The 26,353-nt window shown below is 39.6% G+C and overlaps 1 protein-coding gene across 1 annotated transcript in view; it reads right to left on the bottom strand.

Moving 5' to 3' along the window:
* The window catches only part of MYO3A (myosin IIIA), a 122,063-nt gene that overhangs the window by 12,906 nt on the left and 82,804 nt on the right, over positions 1-26,353 (bottom strand). The window contains exons 20-32 of the mRNA XM_076332355.1: positions 22,463-22,616; positions 21,285-21,373; positions 19,388-19,517; positions 19,097-19,267; positions 16,858-16,937; positions 16,150-16,227; positions 13,898-14,103; positions 11,693-11,804; positions 10,042-10,204; positions 9,299-9,385; positions 6,107-6,230; positions 4,013-4,991; positions 3,188-3,326 (exon numbers count right to left, since the gene is read on the bottom strand). Coding sequence (XP_076188470.1) covers positions 3,188-3,326; positions 4,013-4,991; positions 6,107-6,230; positions 9,299-9,385; positions 10,042-10,204; positions 11,693-11,804; positions 13,898-14,103; positions 16,150-16,227; positions 16,858-16,937; positions 19,097-19,267; positions 19,388-19,517; positions 21,285-21,373; positions 22,463-22,616 — 2,512 coding nt within the window. The remainder of the gene's footprint in view (positions 1-3,187; positions 3,327-4,012; positions 4,992-6,106; positions 6,231-9,298; positions 9,386-10,041; positions 10,205-11,692; positions 11,805-13,897; positions 14,104-16,149; positions 16,228-16,857; positions 16,938-19,096; positions 19,268-19,387; positions 19,518-21,284; positions 21,374-22,462; positions 22,617-26,353) is intronic.

Raw genomic sequence — 26,353 nt, 5'->3', positions numbered from 1 at the left:
TTTGAATGTAGAAAAAGAAACTTCACGTTCCGCACTGAGGAAGGTCTTTCAGCGGACTGGTTAGCAGTTATAAATATGGCTGTGGGGATGTGAGAAATCAGGGATCGGGTCCCTGCTGCCATCACTCCATATCCTAGGTGAGTGGCTGAGCCTGGCGCCCACTGTTAAACTGTGTTGCAGAGAGCGAAACTTCACGTCATGGCTGGGAAGGGTGGCAGAACACAGTCTTCGGCTAAAGCCCAGCTCACCTTCCTTCTCGCTTTTTTAAAGTTCCATGTCTGGCAAAATTCACCTTCATTACATTTACCATGAGTAGCCACACAAGTTGTACGAGGTACTTGAGTCAACAACAGAACACAGCAAACACAAACTACGGCTGCCCAACTCTGACCAGCTGGGCAAGGGCAGCCAAGGAACCAGACCCAGCTCAAAGTGTGAAGCCTGTTGTATCAAGGGAAAGTTGGCTACAGAAAGATTGGGAACAAGAGTTCTAGTAAGAACTGTATGAGGACTGTTTTTGGGGTGGTTTGACTTACTGGAGCAGAGTGTTCAAGTGAGTGACTAGCTGGACAGCAGTAAACAGGCTGGAAGGGCTAGTTTGGTTTGAGATAGAAGGGGCCAACTCATGCTTTACCGTGTTTAAGGGCTGGTAGGACAGCTTTAGCTGGCCTGTGCTTTGGTGGCACATTTCTCTGTAGCGAGTTCAGTCATAGCTTCTTAGTCAAATAGCACCCACTATTTAATTTTAAATGCATTCACCTTTGAAAAAAGTAACTACTTCCGAGCTCTGTACTTACCTTGTCTACACGCCAACTTGCAGCAATTTAATCAAAACCAAAGCATGTGTCCACCATATTTATTTTGAAAAAAAATATATTTTGCAAAAATTCTGCATGAGCCATCTTGAAACGAGCATGCTTTGACTACCAAGTATGTTTTAATCTGTATGAATGAGCATTCAAGACTCTCTTTTTGATGCTTCCTACTATTTTGAAGTCATGATTGCTATTGCTGACATTTTTTGCAAAAGACAGTTAGTCAAAATAGCAAACATTCAATTTTTGCATCCATAAGAGAAAAAAAGGGGGACTTGTAAGTCATCAGAATTTCTGTAAAGATTTTGCCTGGTGCACAAAAGAGCTAAGTGCTGTCATGTCACACATACAAACATTTGTCAGGAGAAAACATAAATCCTCCTTTTGTTAAGACCGCAAAACATTAGTGTGTAAAAAAATCTTACTTCTTTCTATTTATTAAAATGAGGCCAAAGACCTGGTCTCTTGTGCACTCAACAACTGTTTCAGTGTTGTCTTAAAAAGCGTTTTGACTTGGTTCAAAGAAATGTATGACATTTTTCATGTTGTTGTTCAAAAGGATACAACGCAGCACTTTCACACACTTTACCATTGGAAAAACGCTGTATTATGACACCACAGAGGTTTAAAGCAGTGGCACATTTTCAGAGATAAAGGGAAGTGTGAAGTGGCTGACTGGTCACCACTTTAAGCAGGGTTGCACGCAAAGGTGACAAACTGGCATCCTTTTGTCTCCCGTAGAGCTACTTAAATTTATAGCAATGTTAAGAGTAGACTTTGCTCCATTTTGCACATGGCATGAACATACTGGTACATTTTCACCTGGTTCACTTGTGTAAGTAATGAGATCTTTAACTGGTAAAACAGGGATTTGTGTATTCCCTTTCCCTCTATCTACCTCTCTTCTCTAGCTTCTGTGAGAAAATATGTAAGAACCAAGAGTTATTTTCCAAAGCATGAATTTTTAATTTCTCAGGTTTATGTTGTCAAAAACCAGCAATATTTAACAGAGAACTCAGTACAAACCCATTAATGACAATTACAAACATTGCTCTGTCTTTAATGAAAGATTATGGCATTTAGTTTTCCATTTCACATCTGTCTTCTCTTGCAGTCTTTGGTATTGGAAACAGGTTGAACTACATAGATTATCTACTAGCAGCCAGTTTACACTTAGAGGTTTAGATTTTGTAAACACCAAGCCCTCGTTTTAGCAGCTTGCCCATTTGAGAGGACTGCAAAGTGGGAGTGAAATACTTTTACCATCTCTTCAACGTATCCATGGGAACAGAAGGAAGTTTCAGCATACATGACAACTGAATCCACAGTGTTGTAATGAAAATAGTACAATTAGCTCTGGGCAGCAAGGGACAGTCCTGGATCTGATCCCAGCTGTGCAGGGGTGAGCAGTGATCTTCCTCAGAGGCAGTGCAGTGACATGGGCTGGCACAAGCCCCCCCTGCAGAAATGGAGACCCACCCAGTCATCTGCCACGTTTGCCCTCATCTTCCTCTGCATCTGTGGTCCAAGACACAAGCTGAGGAAATCCCCCATTATGTCTATTCTAAATGAAGAGGCTCAGTCAGCTCTTTGTGGACCTCTCCGTGGGGCACAGGTCTTAATGATCTGCATGCTCTGAATCCCATGTCTTCCACCTTTATTCTCCCAGTACTCCCACTGCCACCTAACCTGCTTCAAGTGTGCTTGCATTTTGGGAAACCCCACTGCCCATGTTAACTGGAATATAAATAACTTGGAGTATATTTTCAGAGGTAATGTCTTCTTAAGTGTGCGAGTTAAATGGATGCCAGTTATTAATAAAACTTTACTTGTAATTTTAAGGACATACCCACCAGCATGGGTAGGAGTTACAAGTTTTGGTAGCCTCAGTTGCATTTGTGGATAGCTAAACTTTAGTCAGCATAAATGTGACAAACTTTGGTAAATTGTTTGACATAGTACCTAAAAAATACTTTGTTTTTTAAAACATAGTCCCATATCTTACCAATAGCACACACAGTTGAGCAACATATGAGTAGAAAAGAGCCAATGTGGAATTTTTACCAAATAAAAGTATTTCTAGAGATGCTATGTCTAGGTCTCACAATGATTCATTCACCAATCTTAAGCAGCATTGAAACAAAATACCAAGAAAAATGGTAAATATGTAAATCCCAACCAGGCTTGGATATGTCTGTTCCAGACATATACTGATATGGGGCTTAGTACAAAAATGAACAGCACGAGTTATATGAGAAGCCAGAGCTAACTCATCTACTAGTTCCCTGGCCTTTAAAAACATGACTAGGAGTTGCTTCTTGACAGTCCTGTTTACAAATGAAAATTCTGCTAACAGTAAGGTTCAATATTACCTGACTGACAAACATGAGAAGAAAGTCGGCCATTAGCTTGCTTATCTTTGGACAGCATCACGGGTCTCAGCTGATGTGACAATATCATTTCATTCAATTTTTGCTGCAATGCTAAGTAGTCTTCAGATAATTTTGATATCTGAAAAATATAACACAGGATTTTACATTATTATATAAGTAAGTATATATGTTCCAAGGTAATCAAAGGTAATCTCTGGACTAGAGAATGAATTTAAAAGGTATTGTTCCACGTACTTCAGTGCAGGCCCCTACCACACTTACCTCCCCATCCCCCTTTAAAATAAAAAGGGGGGGAGGGGGAGAAAACACATGGGAAACTCCACACTGCTGCCCAGTCCTGCATCTACCTCATATTGGTTCACACATGTGAGCAGACGGTGCCTTGCTGATGCAAAATAGCTTCTACAGCTGTAGGCATACTTCTCTGCACATGTGTGAGTCCCTGACATTGACACAGCAACTTTTAGTTTCATTTACAGAGACATTTCACAGGTTTACTGAATTAAGAGCCTTGCCTGATAAATGCACATTTCAACAAATGTAAAGCTTCTGCATTTAACCTAAACCAGGTTAAAATGAACATAATTTTTTTGCCAGTGCTCTAACTTTGTCTTCCCTCCTTCCTGAAAAGGGTATTTTCTCTTGCAGCCCAAAATATGCATTTTTATAGAACACTCATTACAAAATCTCAGTCTCAGTTCAGAGTGTAAAACCTTGGTGCCACTGAAGCCAGTAAAATAACTTTGCCATTCTGTCATTGCTCAGAGTATTATGTTCAACATACGTAGCTTATAAGCTTCTTACCTGCCGCGAAAAGGCTGCCAAATCACAAGCCTCTTTCTCTGAGTCTCCCTTCAGTGTCTTAGAGTCTTCAGCCTCTGTACTGCTGCTTTCCCTATCTTTTGTTGTTTGGGGATCATTATTTTGAATGTGCACTGTTTCTGTTGCCTCCTTTATAGTTTTCTCTTGACTTTTGCAAGGTAGTTTCCCTTCTTTTCTGAGTTGTCCCCTCCTTCTGTAACCCCGGTAACTGCTCTGAATAACCACTGCTGCCTTCTCTTTGTCTTCTGAACCTTGTTTTTCTGCCTCAACTTGCTTCTGTGAGCCTCTTAGTGACTCTTTTCTTATAATTCCTTTACATCCTGTAGGCATCACTGCTTCATGTTTCAGGTGGTTTCTTTCCACATCCCTGTCAGTCCTGGGCTGGACCACAGCAGATTCTTGATCTTGCCCATCTGCACTGAGTGTGTCTTGATTATCTTGCTCTTGCTGGGGACTAGGTTCAGCTGTGCTTTTGACAGAAGATTTGCTGGACAGCTCTTCCAAAGAGGCTTGTTCTTCGCCTTCACCAACATGTTCTACTGCAGGGTTCTGCTTCACAGAAGCTCCCTCTCCTTCAGTAGATGTTTTTTGTTGCTCCTGTACATTCCCTGTGTCACTGTACCCAGAGCACTCGCTGTCAGTAACAGCATCAGCTTCATCTTGAGTCTCCTCGTTTGCTGCTTCTTCCAGTGTATCATTTTGATCTGGCTGCAGTTGTGCTTCAAGGAATTCCACAGCAGATAATTCTTCCTCTGCTATTTTTTTGTGCTGTTCCTTTATTTGTTTATGGACTCTGTAGCCTCTGTAATGGCTCTGAACAATGACAGCTGCTTCTTCTTCTGTTTTAGGAAGGGCACTCTTCACTCCAGCTGGACCTTCCTCATTATTTTGAAGTTCTTCATCCTTTTCCTTTTCACTAATGGATGCTGCATTTTCAGTTTGTCTCTTTCTAAGTGATTCCCTGAATGGAGTAGAGTTTTGGGCAAAAATTATAGCTGAAGGAGATGAAGGATAGTGACAACTTTACAACTATCTTTGGTGTACTAAATGGCAATTTGATACATTGCAACATGGGAAAGATGTAGTGCATATAGCTGGAATTAAAGATAGCAAACCAATCTCTGTCTGTCTGATGATTATTATTTCTTAAAGTGAAAAGGGACATCCCTGTTAAACTCTGCACGGAAAATTGCTAGGGGGACAATCTAGGCTGCATGAGGGCTGATAAAACAGTAAAGAATTAATTTAAATGTTAACAAAAACGTAAGGCAGAAACTTTTTAGCACCTTAAATATGTATAAATACACACAATCCTAAACGTATTCATGAAAGAAAACTGCCTCAAGTCACACTAGAAATGCAAAAAAGAATGATCCTGGGCATAGGTCCAGGTCAAATTTAAAAGACCTATTCCCTAAACTGTCTTTGTTACTATCAATAAAACTTCAGTGCCAGGTGAAATCTGCCACCCTGTTCCTTCCCTCTGAAAGACTCTGGATTCCTTCACAGCTGTTTTCCACCTCTCTGGACTAGTGTCCACCTACTTAAATGCTATCACTGAAAAAATGATGGTGATGAGCAAAGTGCTACTAGCTCCATTTCAGAGATTGGGACTACAACCACATTGCAGAGATATTTAGAATGTGATTCACCTCACCTAACTTTTAGCTGTTTGATGTGAGCAAGACATCTGGGTTTCCGCTGTCATCACCTATGCTTATCTCAAACAGTGACTTAAGATGAGAAGAACAGTTCCTTGAAGACACCTATTTCTTGCTCTTGTCTGAGCATTTTTTATGATGAGCTAGTTCCAAAAAGAGACTCATCTACAGATTACATTAACATTACAGGTAAGCACAATATTGTTGGTCTTTCCCCTAAATATGACTTTATTCCCTGGGCTTAAAAATAGGAGAAAATTGGCTACTGACTTTAAAAACCTCCACATAAATGTACATTACCTCTGCATATATACCTAGAATAATCCTAATTTGCTTCACTTTTAGCTCACATCGCTGTTCTTCAGCAGGTAAAGGGACACATTTGAGTGACATAAGAGATAGAAAATAACACTACCTCCTCCTTTTGAAAATCTTCCTCTCCTTATGTCCCCTGTAGTGAGACTGAATTGTTATTGCTGCTTTGTTCCTTGCCTCAGTTAGTTCTTTTCTCTTCTTCCTGAGTAAGTATCCTCTGGCAACTGATACAAATTGTAATATAAAACAACCTTAGGCAACAAGAAATGGGTGTCCCACACATTTCAGAGAGTCAAATGATAACAGCATTAAACAAAAAACAATAAGGAAATACGGACTGGGGTGGTGGTTATGATTACGTTTCATCTGAAATTATTCTGTCCCACAAAACTTTTTGAGATTTCAGACAGCTGTACCCATTCTACATGAGGATACAAACAAGCTCTTTCTTCGTATTTTATTGGACTAAAGAAAATACAGGAAGATACAGAATGAAGCAGAAGCATAGTGCTGTAGAAGTGCCTCTAGAACACAGTGCTCTCAGCCTCATGTACCTGCTTTGCCTGATTCAGGCAATTGATTTGACTCAGTCTTTCATTTCCCTGGGAAACGCCTGATTATCAGGCTATAGAGATTACCAGGCTCTCTTCTGGCACAGGCTTGGAATTAGCTGAACATTCACTAGATCAGAGAGAAACTGAAAATTTTATAGCTCAGCAGTTACAGAAGACTTAGCTCATGCTCCTTTTGCAAAGACTCATTATTCAAAATGAAAAAGCTCAGCATGAAAGATGTGCTAAGCTCCACAGTAACCAGGTGCACTGTAGCAAGGGTACTCACTACTTGTGCTTTGTGGGAGGGACAAGTTAAAGTTTCTGGTCTGAACCAGGATGAATAAGGACTCAAACATCGGTCTTCCCTGAGACATGTAGGCACTGACTAGTCACTAGGGGCTTGATGCAGTTGCCGGCACATAGGTATCTAGTGCCATCTGAAGTGCTCCAGGATAGCCAAGGCATCTGCATGGAGCTGGCAGAAAGAACAAGACAGATGGGACTTTCTGGTGAGGGAAAGTTGAGTATACCACATGAAATAAAGCTGGAGGCCAGGCAAGATAACCTAGGGCATCTCAAATGACACTAGATACTAATATGGGGGCAAATGAGCTGAGCATTTGGTGGTTTTGAATAAAATGAATCAAACTCTAGGCTCTGCTGACTAAAAGAGGAGTTTAGACACCTAGGTCACTTTTAGACATCTACACTGAAGTGTCTTAATCAGAAACTGAATTGCATTCAAAATGTTGCTTCAAAAATTCCTGAACTTGCAAGTAATTTCCTAATGGGAACTAGCACAGTCTCCACAGTGCTGTGATTTGGACAAGTCTGCAATTCCAGGGATTCAGCACAAATCCGGTAATCCCTGGCAAAATAAAAAGAATATAGTGTTTTGTCAAAATATTTCTGTTGAACTCTAATTCCAAATGCAGTACCAAGACTATGGTGGTAGAGGATTCAGATGATTTAAATACCCTGAGGAGATGGTAGATATGGGAGCTCTTACTCCAACTCTGCTGTGAGAGTGTTTTGCATCACAGGGAAAGGTCAAGCTCACTTAAAAATGGGAAGGGAGCATAAACAGTCTATTGTAACACATTCATATAACTTGGTGCTAGGTTTTATTTGCTTTAGCATTCCCTACTCATAATTTAGACCAACTTGGGCTCCATTAGATGCAGTGGTTCAGTGTAAGAAGCACTGTATAAAAGGGACATAAATTACATCTTGATAATTGGATATAGGGTAAAGGAACCCAAATACTTACTGGAAGTGGCACAATCGGTTTTTATACTGCAGTCTGACAGGGCCTTAAAAAAGTGCAAATTATAAAGCACTTGGAATAGTTCTAGAGTTTCTTGGACTTCTGAGCCAATCCTCCTTCCATTTTCATACAAAAGCAACTCAACAGGAGTTATTTTGAAATAAATCAAGTTACATTGTCAATGGACATACCAATATAAGTTGTCTGGTCTTTTCAGACTTATTCTCGTTCACCTTTGAAATTTCCTGAGAACTTTGTTATGAGATAGTAGCTGTCTAAGCTTTGTTTTCAAACTGGAAGAAGAGTTTTGTATTGCTTTAGAAATAAATGGGGGGAAAAAACCTGAGAGAGCTAAGTAAAAATGGACTTCCATTTTGTTCTGGCTTCTCGTGCACTGAAAAAAGTTGAAATAAAACTGCACACAGGACAGAGAAGGTAGACAAGAAGAAACATTGGGGAGATCAACAGAGCAGAGTGGTAAATTCATACTTTTGCATTTGCTAAATATCCTAATATAATTGACAACTTTCAGGTGTGTAATTATTTTTGGCACATCACTGGATTTGATTCTGGTTTTAGATTGTTTTCTACACTGATGAAGTTCTATGAGCTGCAATGAAGTGCTCTTCAGTACGCACTAACGTTGGCTCAGTGCAATTAACAGATGCATCTGACAATGATTAAAACCAGCACTGGTGTCGGTATATACTCATGAAGGCATATCTGAGGTAGTTTAAATCTAGATAGCCTGGGTACTTGCGGCACTAGCTTATATTTGGGGTTGCCACCTTTGTAATTACTGAAAGTGCTGTGCAGATTTGTGCCAGCTGTTTTCAGACCTGTGCCTCTTGAGTTGTACTGCTGCTGATTTCAGAGCTGCCTGGACTACATCTGGCTTGGGGACATCTCTGCATTGACAGGGGAGACAGAAATAAAGGGAGGAAAAAGGGATGTCACGTAGCATACATCTGGGCCCAAGGTGATTATTGCTGCAGAAGAGAAGGAATATTTTGCTAGGTTGGACTGAGCGATGGCAAAAAAGAATCAGAGACACGAGTGAAATTACAGGTTGTAGTCTTCTCAAACATAACCATTACTGATACATAACAAAACCTATTCCTAATAGGACAGCACACACACATACATTATATGCAGACTATCATATGAGGCTTCAACTGTTTCAGCTGTAATACTTAAGACATATCAGACTAGGAGTGAAAAGGCTTGCTATGGCATTTAACCAGCCCACTTCACAGCTGTGGAAAGTGCCCCTAAGCTACTTTGAGGTACTGGTAACAGAATACATTGACCCGTTTCAACCACTGTATATAGATACATAACAGATAAATTATATCTCGGAATGTGTAAATGAGCATAGTCAATCAGTGTAGCTAGGTAACAGCAAAGAATCTGGATCAACATATTGTGTATGGATAGCACATTAAAAGCCACAAAAGTAAACAATTCTTACTTGCTTGAAGTCTAGTAATATATTCTTCCACTTTTTTATTACGTTTTGCATTTGTGTATTCTTTACGAGCAACAAAACCCCTGTAAGCTGAAAAGAGATGTCAAAAATTAAATAATCCATTAGGTACACAAAAGGCTGCAAGAATAAAAAAAGTCTGGACGGAATTATAGACCTCCATTAAAATATTCATAAATATTTTGCAGGCTTTATCTTTAAAAAAAAATCGCAAACAAGCACAAGCAGTAAATCTACATAAAAACTATGTTTTCTGGTGAGTAAAGTTATTATGAATGAAATGAACACAAAACACGAGAGAATCAGAATGTAAAATAAGATGATGTTTGAAATGTATTAAAAATTTCAGTTGATGTCTCCATCAACAGTGTAATTGGTCTTATTATCTAGGATGGTTAATACATTTTATTTTCATTATTATATTATACAATCTTGTCAGAGCATGCCAGAATATTATTAATAACAGTATCATCTGTGTAATCATGTCCTTCCGTTGTTAAAATTGCCTTTTAAATGTGACAGTGATAAACGTAACTTCAGTAAAGAGATTGTCATAACTTGGTTAAAAGAATTTTTTCTTCCCAAGAACAGATATCATCAAATGTAGATATTTTGTCAAATTTAACAGCAGGAAAACAGCAAAATCCACATCCAGCATGCACATCCATCTATCAACTGTACACAAGCACTAGCTTTAAGCAAAATGTTAAATGTTTTAAAGCTATTACCTGACTGTATTTTGATAGCACTTTGTTCCCTTTGTTCCTTTATCTTTTTGTATCTCCTTGAACCCAGCCACCCTCTGACACAAGCTTGAATCAAAATAATCATGTCAACTGTCTCCTTCCGCATTAAATTTAGCTGCTCCACATGATAGTATTTGAGGAATACCTTAAAAAGAGTAGGCAGACAAGCAAAAGTTTGTTACCCTCCCAGGCCCTGTATTCACTCAATCCATTTAACATCAACAAGAGTTACAAGTTGGTTTCAAATGGTGAACAGACTCTTTAGCTGTAGTATCTAAAGGATCATTCTTGTTAAAGATAGCATTTTGATTCTTTGGGGTATTAGTTTACCTGACTCTCCCCTTCAACATCTTTTGTCAGTGCCTGCTTATTCATGCTTTCATGGGAAGATGTTTTAAAGCCCCAGTGCAAAACTTCAGTCTGTAACTATAAATCTATGAGGCTGACAGTTTTGCTAACCTCACAAATCTGATGTGTGTTACATAAACATGATCCAAATCTGGAACCTTCAACCTCCCTGCTTTCCAATTAAATCTAAGGCATTGTTTACTTACTAAATTGCTTTTATCAAGCATGAAGCTCATATAACCCCTGAAAAACTAGTCGCACAAGAGATACAAACACATTCCTGGTGTACATTAGGATGAAATAAAATGCGTAGAAAGAGCTTGTGCAACTAAGACAATAATTATGCTTATTTTGCAGAATTTCCCCGATCTTTGATCACTCGTTGGTACAGATACAGGTTAACCCTAATTAAAGTAAACGTAAGCTATAGATCTCACGATATGCTTCCTTTGGCTGCATGTTGTCCATTAGCCTTACTAAGACAGCAGAGGGAAATAAAGGTTGAGGAGGAGGTAACTTCATGGCTTCTGCCCCACCTATCCAGGAAGATGTGTCAGAACAGTTGTTTCTTCTACACTGAGGTGATTTCAAATAGTTTAGGATCTATCTCTCTTTCTATCCATATCCTTCCTGGGCACTTCTGTTACATTAGCAAATAGAGAGACTTGGTGCAGTACTTGTCTGACGCTGCTTTTCCCTGGCAGACCTCCTGAGATCTGTCAGTTGAGGGTGGGTGGGTGTCCCTCTCTGACACACTGGGAAGACTAGTGAGCTAGAACCAAAAGGAAGGGTATGGAAACAGACATGTATTTCTCTTTAATAAAGTCTTCCCCCACTTCACATATATGGGATCATCCTGCTATCTCTTCCCGCAGTGCTCAGCAAAGTCTGCCACAGAGGCCTCCGGCTGGAAAGCCAAAACCTTTTCCTCTCCCTTTGTGAGTCTGATTGCTCCAGGGAAGAAGTATAACTTGTTTTCCTTTAGAAAGCTTGGACTACGCTCACTGGGATCCTTACTACCACATTTTTTGAAAGAAAATGCAAGCAGTGTTGCTGTCACATACTGCTTTGCACTGTGGCCTCACTAGAGCTGATCAGAATTTTAACACTTTACAGGGTCAGGATTTCAGCCAGATATCAGGGAACAGTACCCAGCAAAGGGTGGGTTGTTTTAAACCGATAGAGACCAAGAGCTACCCCAACCAAATGGGTGAGAAAGCAAATTGCTTAATAAGTTAACAATGACATACTGCAATAATGCAGATACAGTATATTAAAAAATTACTTTAGTTTTTCCAAGAACCCAGTTGTCAAGGCGGGCTTTTTCCAAGATGGCAGCACAGGTTTCCGGGCTGACTGGAGGATCATCATTTGTTTTGTAACAGATGAGGTAATACCTAAAGGCAAATAGGTTATTATTCCATTAATAGCAAGCAATAGATGCAAATACATTTAAACCATTCATTTAAATAATAAAAAGTTGCATGAAAGAAAACATAGCACTGAAAAAAACCAAAACAGCATATGAAAGAAATTGCTGTGATTTATATGCAGTACTGAGAAACCCAATCAAAAGTGGATGAGTGACATATTGCACACCCTGGAGGGTTGTTTAATTCTATATCAACACCAGAAGGCTTTTAAAAAGTGTGCAACCCAAGTAGAGTTGTGCACCAGTTCTTTGGCTCTCTGCATTCTGTGAAAGTGATTTCAGTGGCAAAATAAAAATATTTTTAAAGTTTTTCTGCCTAAATTAGCTTATTTCTTATCTAGAAATGTCATGAAAATTTCATGTCTTATCTCATGTGCTAGACCATCTGCCTTTGAGATAGTTAACGTGATGTGAGATGCATCCTAGCTCCTGTTAACTCCTTGGATTCAGCTTTGCAGATCCTTTTGGAACATATATGTGCCATTATGACATATCATATGTAAGCATTTAATCTGGCAATCTCATTACTCAGAATTAATTCTGACTAAGAAAAGAGGTGAGGATGCTCACACATAAAAATTACCCGTAATGTACCAGCTCAGCTGCTGGGTAGGAAAGTTCTTGTGTGTTCCAGGACTTTCCAAAATGCTCCGTAACAAAATGAACCATACCTATCTTGTTTTTTTTAATTCATGAAAATTACATTAATTATGTGTGTTTCCTGACAGTACATTCTTCTTTTTTTCTTGTTATTCAGCCTTTATACACAAAGCTTGGGTTGTACCAGCTTTAAATAATGGTAAGAATTTCCTCATGGAATAATAAAAAAAGAGACAATGTTGATTCCTGCATTATCACCAATTCCTACAGCTCCTTATTTTTTCTTTTTACTACACAATGAATTGGCTTATTTTTATTCTAACAAAATAATTTTGCCATTATTTCAGGTCTACCTGTAACTCTCAACTATTAAAAAAAAAAGACAAGGAGATAGATAATAAAAATCTCTTTTTGTTTGAGGGCCATATCCTCAGTGCTGGAGATCTGCACAGCCTCACTGCAATCAGGGGGCATGCTCTCTGGAGAGCTACCCTGTTACGTTCACTGCTTTCCTCTCTTCTACCTGAAGAGTAAAATTTTTTATAAAAAGCAGTGACCAAAAGCCACAGCACATCTTGGTGCAGTGATAACTACCTTTTCCCATGCTGCACTCTTCCAAAACAGTAATAGTCCCAGGATTATTCTTTCCAGAAACAGTGCTATAAAAACATCACTTTGTCCTTCCTCCCTCTCCTTGTGCACTTGCAGCACTCTGCTGCCAGCTCTCTGTTTCTAGTGCACTATTACTTTTAAGTGCTTCTGTCTGCATGGGTGTTGCTTGCTTCTTCCCAGTTTTGATCTCCATTCCATAAATCTCAGTTCTGACTGAGGCAAATACTCAGGGTCTTTATTTGTAAGAGAGAAGTACAGATAAGTGTTCAGGATTAATTTTTTGGGGCGGAGGAAGAAGAGACAGTTAAAGGAATTATAAAATCAGAGCGAGTTCATTACTCTTCTTCTTAACAAGTGACTAATACTCAGAAATTACATTTTAAACAAAATTATGCACTTAATGAATTTATCAGCCCTAGATTAGCAATACCAAATTATCATCCACCCTGCACAAGCAGATGCTGCACAGTGCTGAACATCAGGAGCTAGAGAAACTGTGGTGCTCCTTGGATGCTATTGCTCCAAATTCTTGGCTTTAATTTGAAGCATTCAATTTCTAAACCTCAACTCTTTGAAGAAAACTTGCAGATTATAGGCAAGACAATTTTTACCCAAACGTGCAGGGAACCTAAAACAATGAGATGCATCATCTTCCCCTACCAATCCAAAACAGGTCACTAATCTTGTGCCTGAACTACTCTTTGTCATCCAGTCTGTAATCTTCTTTGTCACAGGAAATGTCTTTGTATTTTTTCTTTAAAGACCATACCAAAGACACTGCTGATGGTTAACAAACACTGAGCAGCAATGACAGGAGAGAAAAAGGCTTCTTCACATCAATGTTACCGTTTTATGAAGTTAGCGAACAGTATACGGTGTGAATAACCCTGTCTTCGAATTCTTGCTGTCTCCAGAATTCCTGTGTAACGCAGCTGAACCAACACTTTTTCTTTATCAAACTTGTTTGCCTGCCGGTCGTTGTTTGGCTTGATGCACCTGACAAAATGAGGCTGGCCGACGACCATTTTGGATAACAAATCCATCAGAGAATACTGCAAGAAAGTAACAAGATATCTGCCATCAGGATATTTATAAAACTTGTATATAGGTCCATGTGTAGCTGACATTTTATTTCATATGATCAGAATCATGTCCAAAGCCATTTACATTTCAGTAAGCTGGTACTTTAATGAGAGATGAAGTAAATGACCCAACAACAATTCTAGCTCTGATAAGATCTCTAAGTTACTAGCGTATACTACTTGACAGAAACACTGATATGGATGTACCAAATTCCACCCAGAACATTCTCACAAACTGCCATAATGTCTAACATATGATAGAAACTCTCCTTACACTTATTTGCTTCTCTTGGAGCCTTGTTAGGTAATTACAGCCCACTTTTTCTTTCTCCCATTGTCACCTATTTGAAGATCTTTATTCACCCAGAGAGTAAATCATCCATCTACAGATGGGAAGTGGAAGAGGAGCAAGCCAGTAAATATTGCCATCCCTTCATTAGACTGGAGGAAACTAAGGCCACCCCAGAAGAGGGTCTGCTTAAACTGCTCTGATCTAGCACGTCCTGTTCATTGTATAGGCTGATAGTGATACTATAGCTGCCCTCTAAGAGGAAACTTTTGAGGAGGGCAAAACTAGAAGTACACAAAATCACAATTCCAAAGTTGTACTTTCCCACCTCACCAGGGTACCAGGCTAGCAGAGGGATACAGTTTGTAGCTCCCCATGCCAACTGAGGTGAATCTGGTTGTAAACAACCTTGACTGGTGTTTTGTAAAATTGTTTCATGGGAGAATCTTATTAAAACACAAATGAAGAGGCTCAATTCAGCCTGACTCAACAGAAAGAGGCAGCCAGGAGGTAATGCAGTTCAGCAGTAGGTTGGATACATGAAACTAGTGTAGGACATCAAGAGCCATATGTTTCCTATTAAAATGTGCAATTCCATTCTGGACAGATGCTGCACCATGCACCAAAGTGCTTAATTAGCTTCATCACTAGTGTGCCAATCGAACACAAACAAGTAGGACACGCTAATGGATAATTTTTCTTTTCCACTCAGTCTGAGGTGGCAGATGCTTTTCTCAATCACCCACAGATTTCTGCATACGAGTAAACCAGTGGGGCTGAAGCTGAATCTTCATTTAAGAGCATTACCTAGCATTATCTGAGCAGGGATTTCCACTACAGCAAATAATAACAGAAAAGTGTAAATATAATTAACTCATTTGCAGCCTCTGATGCTAGATGTGCTGGTAATGCACTGAATCACAGACATTAGGTTTGAATGAGATTCAATAAATTTTTCCATCTAGAACTTTAAAACACCATGCAGCTTTGGAGCACCATGCTATCTAGGCTGAAATTATCCTTCGCAGTCCACAAAGCTGTGCAATTGTATCTACTAAACAGAGATCTTGCTCCTTACTGTTCTCTGTCATAGATGTAAATGAACTCTTATGGGTCGTGATCATCACCTCAGCCATCTTTGTTTTTGCTGGGAGAGATGACTAAATAAGAGTTGGAAATTCAGAGCTGAGCCCAAGTGAACCGACTCTGTGCACCACTTTGGAGGAAAGAATGCTTTTCACAGCTATTTTCTATTGCAGGACCAGCAGCACAGCCAGTGCTTGGGAAGGTCAAGAGCACTGCTGAAGGAGCCACAAGGATGGACTGAGGACAGCCTCTGAGCAGTAACCATCAAGATCTTTCTCTGGAGCTCCTGCTTCAAATTAACTTTGCCCTCTTGCTTCTTAAGCTCTTAAAGAAATGCTATACCACTAATGTCCAACCTCCCTTTATCTCCCTTGGTGGAAAAACAAGCAAGTGAAAGATTAATATCCATCACCATACATCGTCATGACAGAAATGTGGCTGTGTAATCAAGTACAATTAAAGATGAAACATCACAATCTCCTCTAGATATTTGTACTGCACAGACCGCTGCAACATATATGCAGTTCACAAACTCTAAATGGATCACTGTTGACTCTAAGTCAACAGGGGCATTTCAAAAGGTGAAAGAATAAACATTCATTCTACTCTAGACAAATTTATTAAAAGATCTGATATCTTACTCTAAAATAAGAAGCGACTGTCTGTGTTTTCATGCTGGTTGTCTCTCTTGGATGATGTCCGGTATCTCCTGCTTCATTCTATAAAGATGAAGAAAGAAAAATGACACTTTTTGTCTCTGTTGAACCTGTAGTGCCCTTTCCAATGCCACAACAAAGCACCCCTCAGAGAACATCATTAATTAAAAAAAAAGTATTCTAAACAGAAAAAGTTACAGCATGATCACTAGCACAAATCAGTTACACCAGTATGTTACATTACTTTGCTACACAATACACAAACGTTCACACACAGAGGACACAATCTGATAACGGAGCATCTATATAACTGCCACAAATAACCTGACAATGTCTGAGGTCCTGAGTTATTTCATCATCACTGTTATTTTGGTAGTTCTCTAAGGAACTTGACTATACTCCACACCAATATTTTAATTTCTCTTTTTGCTACAGTACAGGTAGGAAATAATATTTTTTCCCCCTGAAGTTGTTATAAAACTATAGCCAGAAAGAAGGGAAATGTTAGGTTTTTACCTCACGGGAGGAATATGAATTGCACAACACAAAGATATCCAGCTAAACAGAAAAGAAAATAGGAGAGGGAGAAAAACCAAGGAAGGGGTTACTTGCTTACTTTTAGTACCAATAACAGTATTGCCTTTCTAGTTTAAATTAGGGTTCAATGCGGAATCACTAAATCAGTTCTCTTACCTTCGTATGACTGATTGATTTCTGGGGGGTCCACATTTGGTAACTGATTGTAGTTTTGCTTTTAGTGTGTGCCAGGTTACCTATGGGAAGATGAAAGAAAGCGACCTACCAAAATGCTTACATCTCATCTACACTAAGAACTATGCTGAACCACCTTATTCATAAGTGTAACCATATGATTATAAAGGTCATTGACTTTTTTGGAGTACGTCCTTATTTCCCCCTTCACCCTTAGGATGGAACAAGCTCTGAAGAAGTTGCATGAAGATGGAACATGGGCTGAATTTTCCTCCTTCAGCACTTATGTCACCTACTAGAGCAAAAAAATAAACAAACAGACTGCTGCAGAAGGTAAGAAACATACATCTTAGAGTATCCATGTGGTTTTACCCTAAAGATGTTATTGTACTATTTGAGTTCTAAGGGTACATATATATTAGTTAAAAAAAAAAAAGTGCTAGCACCCTTCTCTGGCCCTGGGGGCAAGTGACATGGCATTACTCAAGTCTATACAACCAAACTCTGTACTTCACTGCTCTTTAACCTCCTGGTAAAAATAAGGTTGTATCTTTCCACAGAGCTTGTTGGAAACCATCGCTGGCCTGTGCTTTCTCTTGAAGCGTGCCTGGGTATGTCTGGGAGACTGCTAGCTGACACGGTCCAAAACTGTCCCAGGGAGGCATGCTAACAATTAATCAGAATGGGCAATCCTGTGGGAGTGTTTCAGCTACTGTTCACTGGCCCTGTTTGGTTTACTAGCACAGACATAGTCTTAAGACTCTAACCTTTGAATTCTTAATCAAGTAATACCTTTATTATGATGACTTAAAGGACTAGGTGCATTGGAGTGGTTTACACAGACACTGGTCTTCTAAAAGAATAATGAGAATTCTGCCGAGCTTTCCGTCATGTCACTCTATGTTGATAAACCCCAACCATTGCTGCACGCTGCCATTGCTTCTGCTAATAACACCTCTGGAATCTCACTCTCCACTGGGACAGCCTGTAATCTCTCTGTGCTCAGCTACTATCAGTAAGAGGTGGATAAGAGTTGGATAAACAGCTGCAAATATACGGCACGACGAGCTAATGCGTCATGTATTATGTGATAATATCAAGCGCTAAACCTCCCTTGGGCTTAGCTGAATATCACAGGGTGGGAAGGAAAGAGAGAGAATTACTCACACCTAACTTTAGCTATCTGAAAGTGAGGTGTCTACGGGATCCCCACTGTATTCAGTGGAGAGAGGCACCTTCAGAGGAGATTTACCCCATCCTAAGAGAAACACCTGAGACAGGCAAGATAGGTTGGACTCTGGGTAAACCTCTACATTTCCACTGATTCTAGATGAATAACTTAGATCAGAAATCTAACTTTTAGTTGGCTATAGCTGGATGGTTTGGGTCAGTTTTGAAAGGCTACACACAGTGTTTCATAATATTTAACATGAAGACTATAACAACCTTCAGAGTTATCTCGTAAAACATCATTACATAAGATTTGGGATCAGTTCTTGGGACCATTTGGGCCCTGACTTTGGCTCTACAGAAATTATAGTTTAGTGTCTTAGCAGATATCAACAAGTCAAAAAATTCAGGCAAGGACACTGAGCTCAGTGTTTTCCCAGGAACACTGACTTAAAATAGACCTTCAAGACCAAATTTTGCATTCCACCAGCAAAGCTCCCTTTGTGAAGAATAGGAGCCCTGCCAAAACCTCAGTTTCTGTAAGCTATGATAACATTTTAGAGAAATTTCCATTAGGCTCTTCCAATTTAGCTTTTCTGTTCTACTACAAGTACATCTCCCATGTAGTTGTACAAGAAAGTAATGTTGTAAAGTACCTACTGTATGGCATCAGTGCCATCATGCAGGGAGTAATACAACACAATAGCAAACTGGTTGTAAGGAGACTTACCCATCATCCTAAAATGGCAGGTAGGACACTGTGCAAGGACCTGGTTCAACTAAGGTGAAACTTAGGAGTAATTTCTGTAGAGCCAGTCATATTCCTCCACCCCAACTTATGAACTCCCTGAGGAAGGGCTCACTACTAGGATCCCATCAGTTACCTATTGTAAAGGACTAAAAGACTGGGGAAATAGAGGAGTGTCTCTTCGCTCTTTGTAGCAGATGTTAGGAGCCCCAACCTTGCTTCTCTACTACTTTAGAGAAAAATTGCACTGAGACAAAACAGGCAATTTATATATGCCCTGTCCAAAAAAGGCCAGTGGCTTACCTGATCCTTTTTGTTCAGTCCTCAACTCAAGGGATGCACTCCACTCCCTGTCTTGCTCCCCTACCCTGAAGAGAGGACCCTGAAAGAAGCCTCTACCACTTCCTTGGCACTTGACCAGACCAATCCCTCCCCTGCAGCTTGAGATGGCTGGGGCTCCATTCTGTATAGATTCTAGGGTTGGAAAGTTAAGCCACAAAGTGTATACTGTCATCAACAAATGGTCATATGAAACCTAGCAGTGGTCATCATGAAGGCTAGAGAAGAATAAGAAGATTACCACAATAGCAATACCTGTTTTTGTAAGAGGATGGGTTACCAACTGTCGCGTCAGATTGTTTTCAGATGATCGCAGTAGCAGCACAATATCAGCTGGCAGAGTATCTCTATTTTTGGCTAGGAATCCGCTTGCATTATATAGAACCTGTTTAAAAAGTGCTTTTATGCATCTTCTGGGCTTTTGAAAAGTAATTGTAAATTTAAGCATTCTGGCATGTGGCTTTTAATATATCAAGATACACAAATAGTTTTTCAGCCATTGGGCTCGCTTTTGCTTACGGTCTTTCTTTTGACCACTGAAAGTTCTTACTTTTCAATACTGAGAACCATTGATGCAGATCACTAAAAGCAAATCCATCATTCCAAAGTAGCTTGACATTTATTTTCCCTAATGCAGATATGTTAATATTAGTTTTAGCCACCGTGGATTTATCACTAAGACAAGTGTATTGTAATCCTCCTTTACACAGGAGTCATGTGTAAATGCACAATTAACAATGCACTTGATTTCAACCATATCACACAGGATTACCCATATGACTGTACAATCTTTCTGTCCCATTCATGTCATGCTGTACTGGACCCAGGACTTACCACTCTTCCTAGAGATCTCTGTATTAATTGTAGAGGAAGTTTGCAAAATCACAAACTGCATATTGGCAATTGAAATATCTCTAAAAATTCCAGGAATGGTGTACCTAACTCAAAATGTACCTCTAGGGCTCTATCTCAATGATGTTGTAAAGGACCCACAAGAAAACCTGGCCTGTGAAGAAGGGTAGAAGATACTGGCATATTTAATTTAGAAAAAACCCTCACAAAACAACCCTTCAATTGTAACAGAAGTAACAGCCTTCAATTACAAAAAAAGCTTGTAAAGGAAGAGGAAATAAATTGTTCTCCAGTTCCACAGTAAACAGGACTAGGAGTAATGAATTTACATCACAGAAATGGAGATATAAATTAGACAGTAAGAAAAACTTCCTAATGAAAAAGCTTGTTGAACACTGGAAAGGGCCGATGGGGCATTGGTGGAATCCCCATCTTCAGTGGCTGGTATCAGGAATGGTACAGGGAGAGCTGGCTCTCTGCTCCTCAGCAGTGAGATATGCTATGCTGGTGAAGTGTAATCCAGCTGGAGATGAGGTTCAGAGGAGTTACTGCAGGCCTTTTGTAGCTGGCTGACTTACACAAGGGGCAAGTTATCTTCCATCAGCTGATGGGCAGTATGTTGTCTCTTTCCAGGCCAGCTGCTCCAGCACTGCACAGACCCAACAGAGTTTCCTATGTGAGACAGCAATGCCCTCTCCATACCCTTTAAAAGAGCTCAAAAGGAGGTGGGAGCTCCTGCTTTCACGAGGCAAGGTTCAGGTAACCAGTGGCATCTTGCTGCAGTGCATCAGCAGCTCCTCCTGAGTTTGAAAGTCATGTGCAGCAAGTCACCTTGTACAGGAGGGCAAGATGCTGCTCATCAGATGAAGCAGAAAGCAGGGCATGCACTATCTATCTGGCTGATGACAAAGTACAGAACTAAGTGAGGATGATGGGGTGTAGGAGGTAGGAGAAAGAATGGAGCTGGATCCTGATTTGAAGCAGTGGGAACAGGCATGGCACAGGACTTTGAGGAACTAAGGGGAAAATGAGTTGCATTACATAATGGTTATGTTTTGGTTCTTCTATAATACAGTCAGTTCATTTACCTGCCAACATTTAAGAAGAATACACTCCTGCTATTGCTTTTTTTTATGAGGGAAAATAACTTTTCAGTTTACTTTTGATGTGTAAGGCACTGCCAACGTTTCCATGTCAGGCCTGAATAGATGAAGGTTGAGAACCAACCCAGCTGACCTCTTCTATTTCCTTCCAGCCCTACCATTCCACAATCCCCAACTAATATCATTAGGTCTCTTACCTTTCCTGCATAATGATAAATCCCAAAGGTTAGATCTACTCTTTTGGGTCTCCAAAAATATTTTGACTTCAAATTATCTTCAAATTTTTCTGAAAGGAAACACATATCTTGTCTTACTGGAGTTACTGTACGATAATTGTCTTCTGAAGCTGTATTCCTCTAAGGATATTGCCTGACTTGCCAGACAACGCAGAGGCACAAAACAGACTCTGATGTTTTTAAGGACGAAGATACCATAATGGTCTTGTAACAAAAGGCACTGGATAGCAAATATGGGAGCTTTTGGATCAGTTACTTTGTACCAATTTTTTTCTGTGTGACCTCAGAAAATTGCTTGCCTTTCTAAGCTTTTGATCTTCATATAGGAAACAATGTAGTAATCCTTCCTAAGGATTCCTTGGGGAATTGTGAGGAAACACTTACCACTTGATTGAGGCCTCTGTAGTGTAAACTAAAAAGTATAAGGATAGTAAGACAACAAGCTCATATAATTGCTTTAGCATGGGCATCGTTACTGGATGTTATTAGGTTTTGTGATTGGGTGTTGGTTAAAACTCTCATCTGACACTCTGCACATTCGAAAATGAGTAAAACAAGGATTTATCTGCACAGAAACCCCACTGAAATAACTAAATCAACTGTAACTGCAACTACTTAGCAGCACTGAAATATTCAGGATCCGATTTACAACATATTTAGGTGTTTTAATTTTAATTTCCGAATAGAAAAAAAAAGGAAGCATAATTTGCTGAAAGGCACTGAGGCAGGTTTGCAGCCAATACCCTTAAAAAGTACTAAAATTCTTGTTCAGATACGGCTCATCAAAAATCTCAGAACTGAACATGACTCAACTTTGAAAACAGTGTTCTTGGCATATGAACCTAGAGTTTTAACTCAGTTTGATCTTTATCTTTCAAGCCCTGCAGCTAAAAATTCCTGAAGGCAGGAGAATTCAAAACCTGGATCAGCAGCTTAGATTCATTTGTACTCTTGATGTTTCTCTGTCACAACTTCAAAAACACATCCATCCCTGCATGCATGCCTCCCACTAACATACTGTGACACTGCAATGGGGGCTCACTAAAAACATAACTAGCATATAGCCTAATCTGGACACGCCAAACAGAAATCTAACAGGGAGACATCCTGCAAAACTGTGAAATAAACCATATACTTACCTACAAGTGTCTGATCTGTTGCTTGTGGGAATCGACTTTCCTCATCCAGAAGGGACAATAAACCCATTGGCTTCTGCAGGAACATATCTAAGAGGGGCCTGTTGTCCTCATACTCTATAACTCTTGCATCAACACCTTCATATAGGTATTCATTCTGTAACGAGCAACAGAAGGCATGTTTTGTCTATGTATACAGAACCACTTCAGAAAATAATTCACAAAACTACATTGAAAAAGTATGCCCTGGGGCTCAAGACATCAAAGTTTTGCAGAAACAAATGTCAGTTGGGATGTATCACACTGTCAGGCTATAGATTTTAATTTGCCTTTGGGTATGTAAGTGCTGCCTATGGCATATTTGGTAAAGTAAGATGCTTTCCAGGAATATGCAAGAATTAAAGAAACAGAGTTGAAGAAGATAAAGTATAGTGTTTGCAGATGGAGACCTCAGTGTCTATTTACTTCCCTGGTCTGCAATGTAGAAAATATTTCTTAATAATTTAGAGCTACATTTACATTCCCAATTTGTTGCTCAGATCTATGTGAGGTACAGTGGCCAAGATTTACAAAAATGACTACAGATTACAGAGGCCTCACTTGTTTGATCCCCCTCCTCAAACACCTGGAAAACTTCTTATGTGGAGAAGAATGGTGCACACACGTTCTAATAATGAAAGAATGGTGTACGTACTTTCTAAAAATTAAATAAATTGTCTCAGGTTGTCCTCTACAACATTTTCACTCCTTTTAAGGAACTAGGGAAAGGTATTCAGCAAGATTAAAAAACAATGGAAAAGCTGGCAAGGTTTTTTGTGTGTTGGGTTTTTTTTTTTCTCCTGAAGACTGCAAATATCTTTGGATTCCTACCAGACTGAGAAAAACCTGATAATAAATGCTGTGTTCACAGTGTGTTGCGATGGTTTTATCTTGAAAATAACTTAAATTATAGCTGAAGAATACAAGAATGACTTTCTTTAATCCTTCAGCAAGGCAGAGGACAGCCGTAGACTTACCAAGAGAAGCATAAATATAGCATTATTTTCGCCTGCATTATGTAATGCAATAGGAGTTATCCACTGCACAGTGCTCCCATATATACCAGGGCAGCCTTCAGTCCTGTGCAGGCTATACTATGAAACACATAATTAAGCCTTTTGATCTACTTTAAAAATCATCCCTCTTCCAAAGGATAGGACTTTATAAAAGTGTTGTATTAATGTATGGTGTTAACATCACAGTTGTGCTATCCTGAATTCATTGTGAAAAGAGTGTCATAAACATGAATGATGGCTAATATTAACAAGTTCAAAGACCTCTAACCCTGAAAGACCTCTCCTTATGTGTCATTCACTTGAGTCTGAATGAGTGAAGGCGGCAATATATTGAGCATTTCGAAAAGGAGTTAACTGCCACATACAACAGAAAAGCACATGTTATTAGACTTCATACCTCTTAATCTCTAAGCCAGAGAGAAACAGCAAAATAAATAAAATCAATAATGCTGTCCCAGAAATACAGGCCCAAATAAATAAATCTGCTGATCCATTTGAAAGGGAAGACAGAATGTATACCTAAACCCTTCCAGTATCCAGATTGATCTAATTTCCCAGGACACTCTTCACTCTAAGGATAGGTTATGGCTCAGTTTATATGCCTGTACAAGGGTGTAAGCAGTAAGAATCTCTCCTACAGCCCCATGAGGGCTCCTCATCTCAGACATGTAACATCATTAACTTCATTCATGTCTCCCTCGGAGCAGTGGACAGGTGGAGTTTTGGTTTTTATTTTAATCAGTGACCTGAGTAGCAGGACAAGACAAGGAGAGTAATAAATGTATCACTGATATAGGCAAGAAGTTAATCATACACCTGTAGGAGCTAGTGGCAGGAAGGGAATGAGTCCATGTTATCTCCCAAAGATAACACCGGAGTAGAGGCAGCTTAACCGAGGGCTACAGCTGTACTGACACACAGATGTTACGTTCATGAAACCAGCTGTTACTGCTTAGGATTATCAAGAGTACCCTTATCAAGGGGGAAAAGGGAAGAGATTGCTCAGGATGAATCTATCAGAGAAGAGTGTTTCTGTGACACTCAGACATCCTCAAACAAGCTCTCACAGACAACCTATCTAATGATTAACTTTTTCCAACTTCAAATGCTTGTGAGAGAGGCTGGTTTAGAGAGCTGATAAAAGAGTTGTCCTTGAAACTGAAAGGAGGTCTGTAATAGCTGTACTACTACACCGTAACAGCAACATCTGCTCCCCTCCCTGCCTGGCCCGTGCGCAGGGCCTGACCTCCAAGCCTGCAGAATATGTGACCATTCGGTCTTTTGTGTCTGCACCTCGACAACTGAGTGAGTGTCAGCACCGACGGTTTTGGTAATGCTGCTGTCTGCCCAGTAGGATATGGAAGGAGTTCACTCCATCACTTCCCACGGGCTCCTGGAGCACAGCTGATAACCAAGTCTCCCAGGCACCACTGTGACAGATGGCTCAGAAATAAGATACCGTTTGCATACATTTTCTTATGCAATGCTGGTCTTCAACCATATTATTAGGATACAAGCAGCAAGGATAAAAGCCTTAACGATGCACATCATAAAACTGTAATGAAATAGATCTTATTTGAGTTAATAAGCTGAATCAGCTACAGGATTCTGTAATCCCCCATGATGTTTTATGACAAGAAAGCTCCTTAAAATAGCAGCTGCTCATTGAAATGCTAAAGCATAATCCACTAGAAAGTATTCCTATGGGTGGGAATGACTGAGTTGCACTAATACTTGGGCTCCTATCTCATCTCAGTATTGCATGGTATCTTTTCTGTGATCAAAACTTGGTAATATTAGCTTGTGCAATCTGGTTTCACTTAATAACAAAAGAATTATTAAATGCATTAGGAAAATGGTCTTCATGTTTAATAAAAGTAATGGCATTTTGCCAAGAACATGGTATGATGACACTTTGGTTTAAATGGGAACACCGGAGACTTACTCAGAATGAACCTTTTCCAGCTTAAAGTAGAAGATTAAATTGTCGTAAGAATGTAAAATAAACATTGCATATATTTAATGCAAAACTGACAGTAAACTTGCCACTTTCCAAAATGTTTTAGGTATTTGACATTACACTTTTGACTTTTTATGGAAGAATCACAAATAAGAAAGAAATGGGAAGGTTGTCTTGCTGGACAATGTTACTTTCAGATCATGGAGCTCACAGAATTAACTTACATCAGTACCTTACAGGAAACACCTTGAAGGACAGGACTGAAGGTGCAAAAGTTGTGTTTTGCTTAATATTAACCTAAAAAAAGCTTGTGCCAGCATTCATTCCAATTAACTATAGACACATAAAAGAAGTGACTGAGAGCCCACATTTCCTCCCCAGTCAGTGGAGACAGAGATGTAACTATTTGTCTCCACTGACTATCGGGAATCTAAACTGTCTTTGTCTTAAACTATACTTCCCACTTCAGCCTTTCTGTTAAATTAGGGAAAGGAGACTGCATTCAGGCCTAAAAGCCTTTATTCTTAAATGCAAACATTAAGTCAACAATAAAGAATAAATTCCCTTAATTTTGACTTGAGTTCTCCATGTTGGCACGCAGACACTGCTCTAGCAGACATCCTGAGCCTCGGATGGTGATAGTACCACTGTTCCTTCCTACTATTCCTATAATTTCTGAGGCCATATTTTTGTAGGCCACACTTCCGAGGAAAGCAAAACTGTGAATGCTTTTCAGATTCAGATACAGAAAAGAAACCTCTGACAATGCTAAAAACATGTCACCTGCAACACTGAAAGTACAATTCAGCCTTATGAGTTCATTTACTATTTGGCTTCATTGCTCAAGTTGCCAAAAAATGATTCACCTTCCTTAGTTAT

This window comes from Aptenodytes patagonicus, chromosome 2 (genome assembly GCF_965638725.1).
Source record: "Aptenodytes patagonicus chromosome 2, bAptPat1.pri.cur, whole genome shotgun sequence".
NCBI lineage: Eukaryota > Metazoa > Chordata > Aves > Sphenisciformes > Spheniscidae > Aptenodytes > Aptenodytes patagonicus.
Note: the sequence above shows the minus strand (reverse complement) of the source record. Positions and strands in the feature narration are given on the sequence as shown.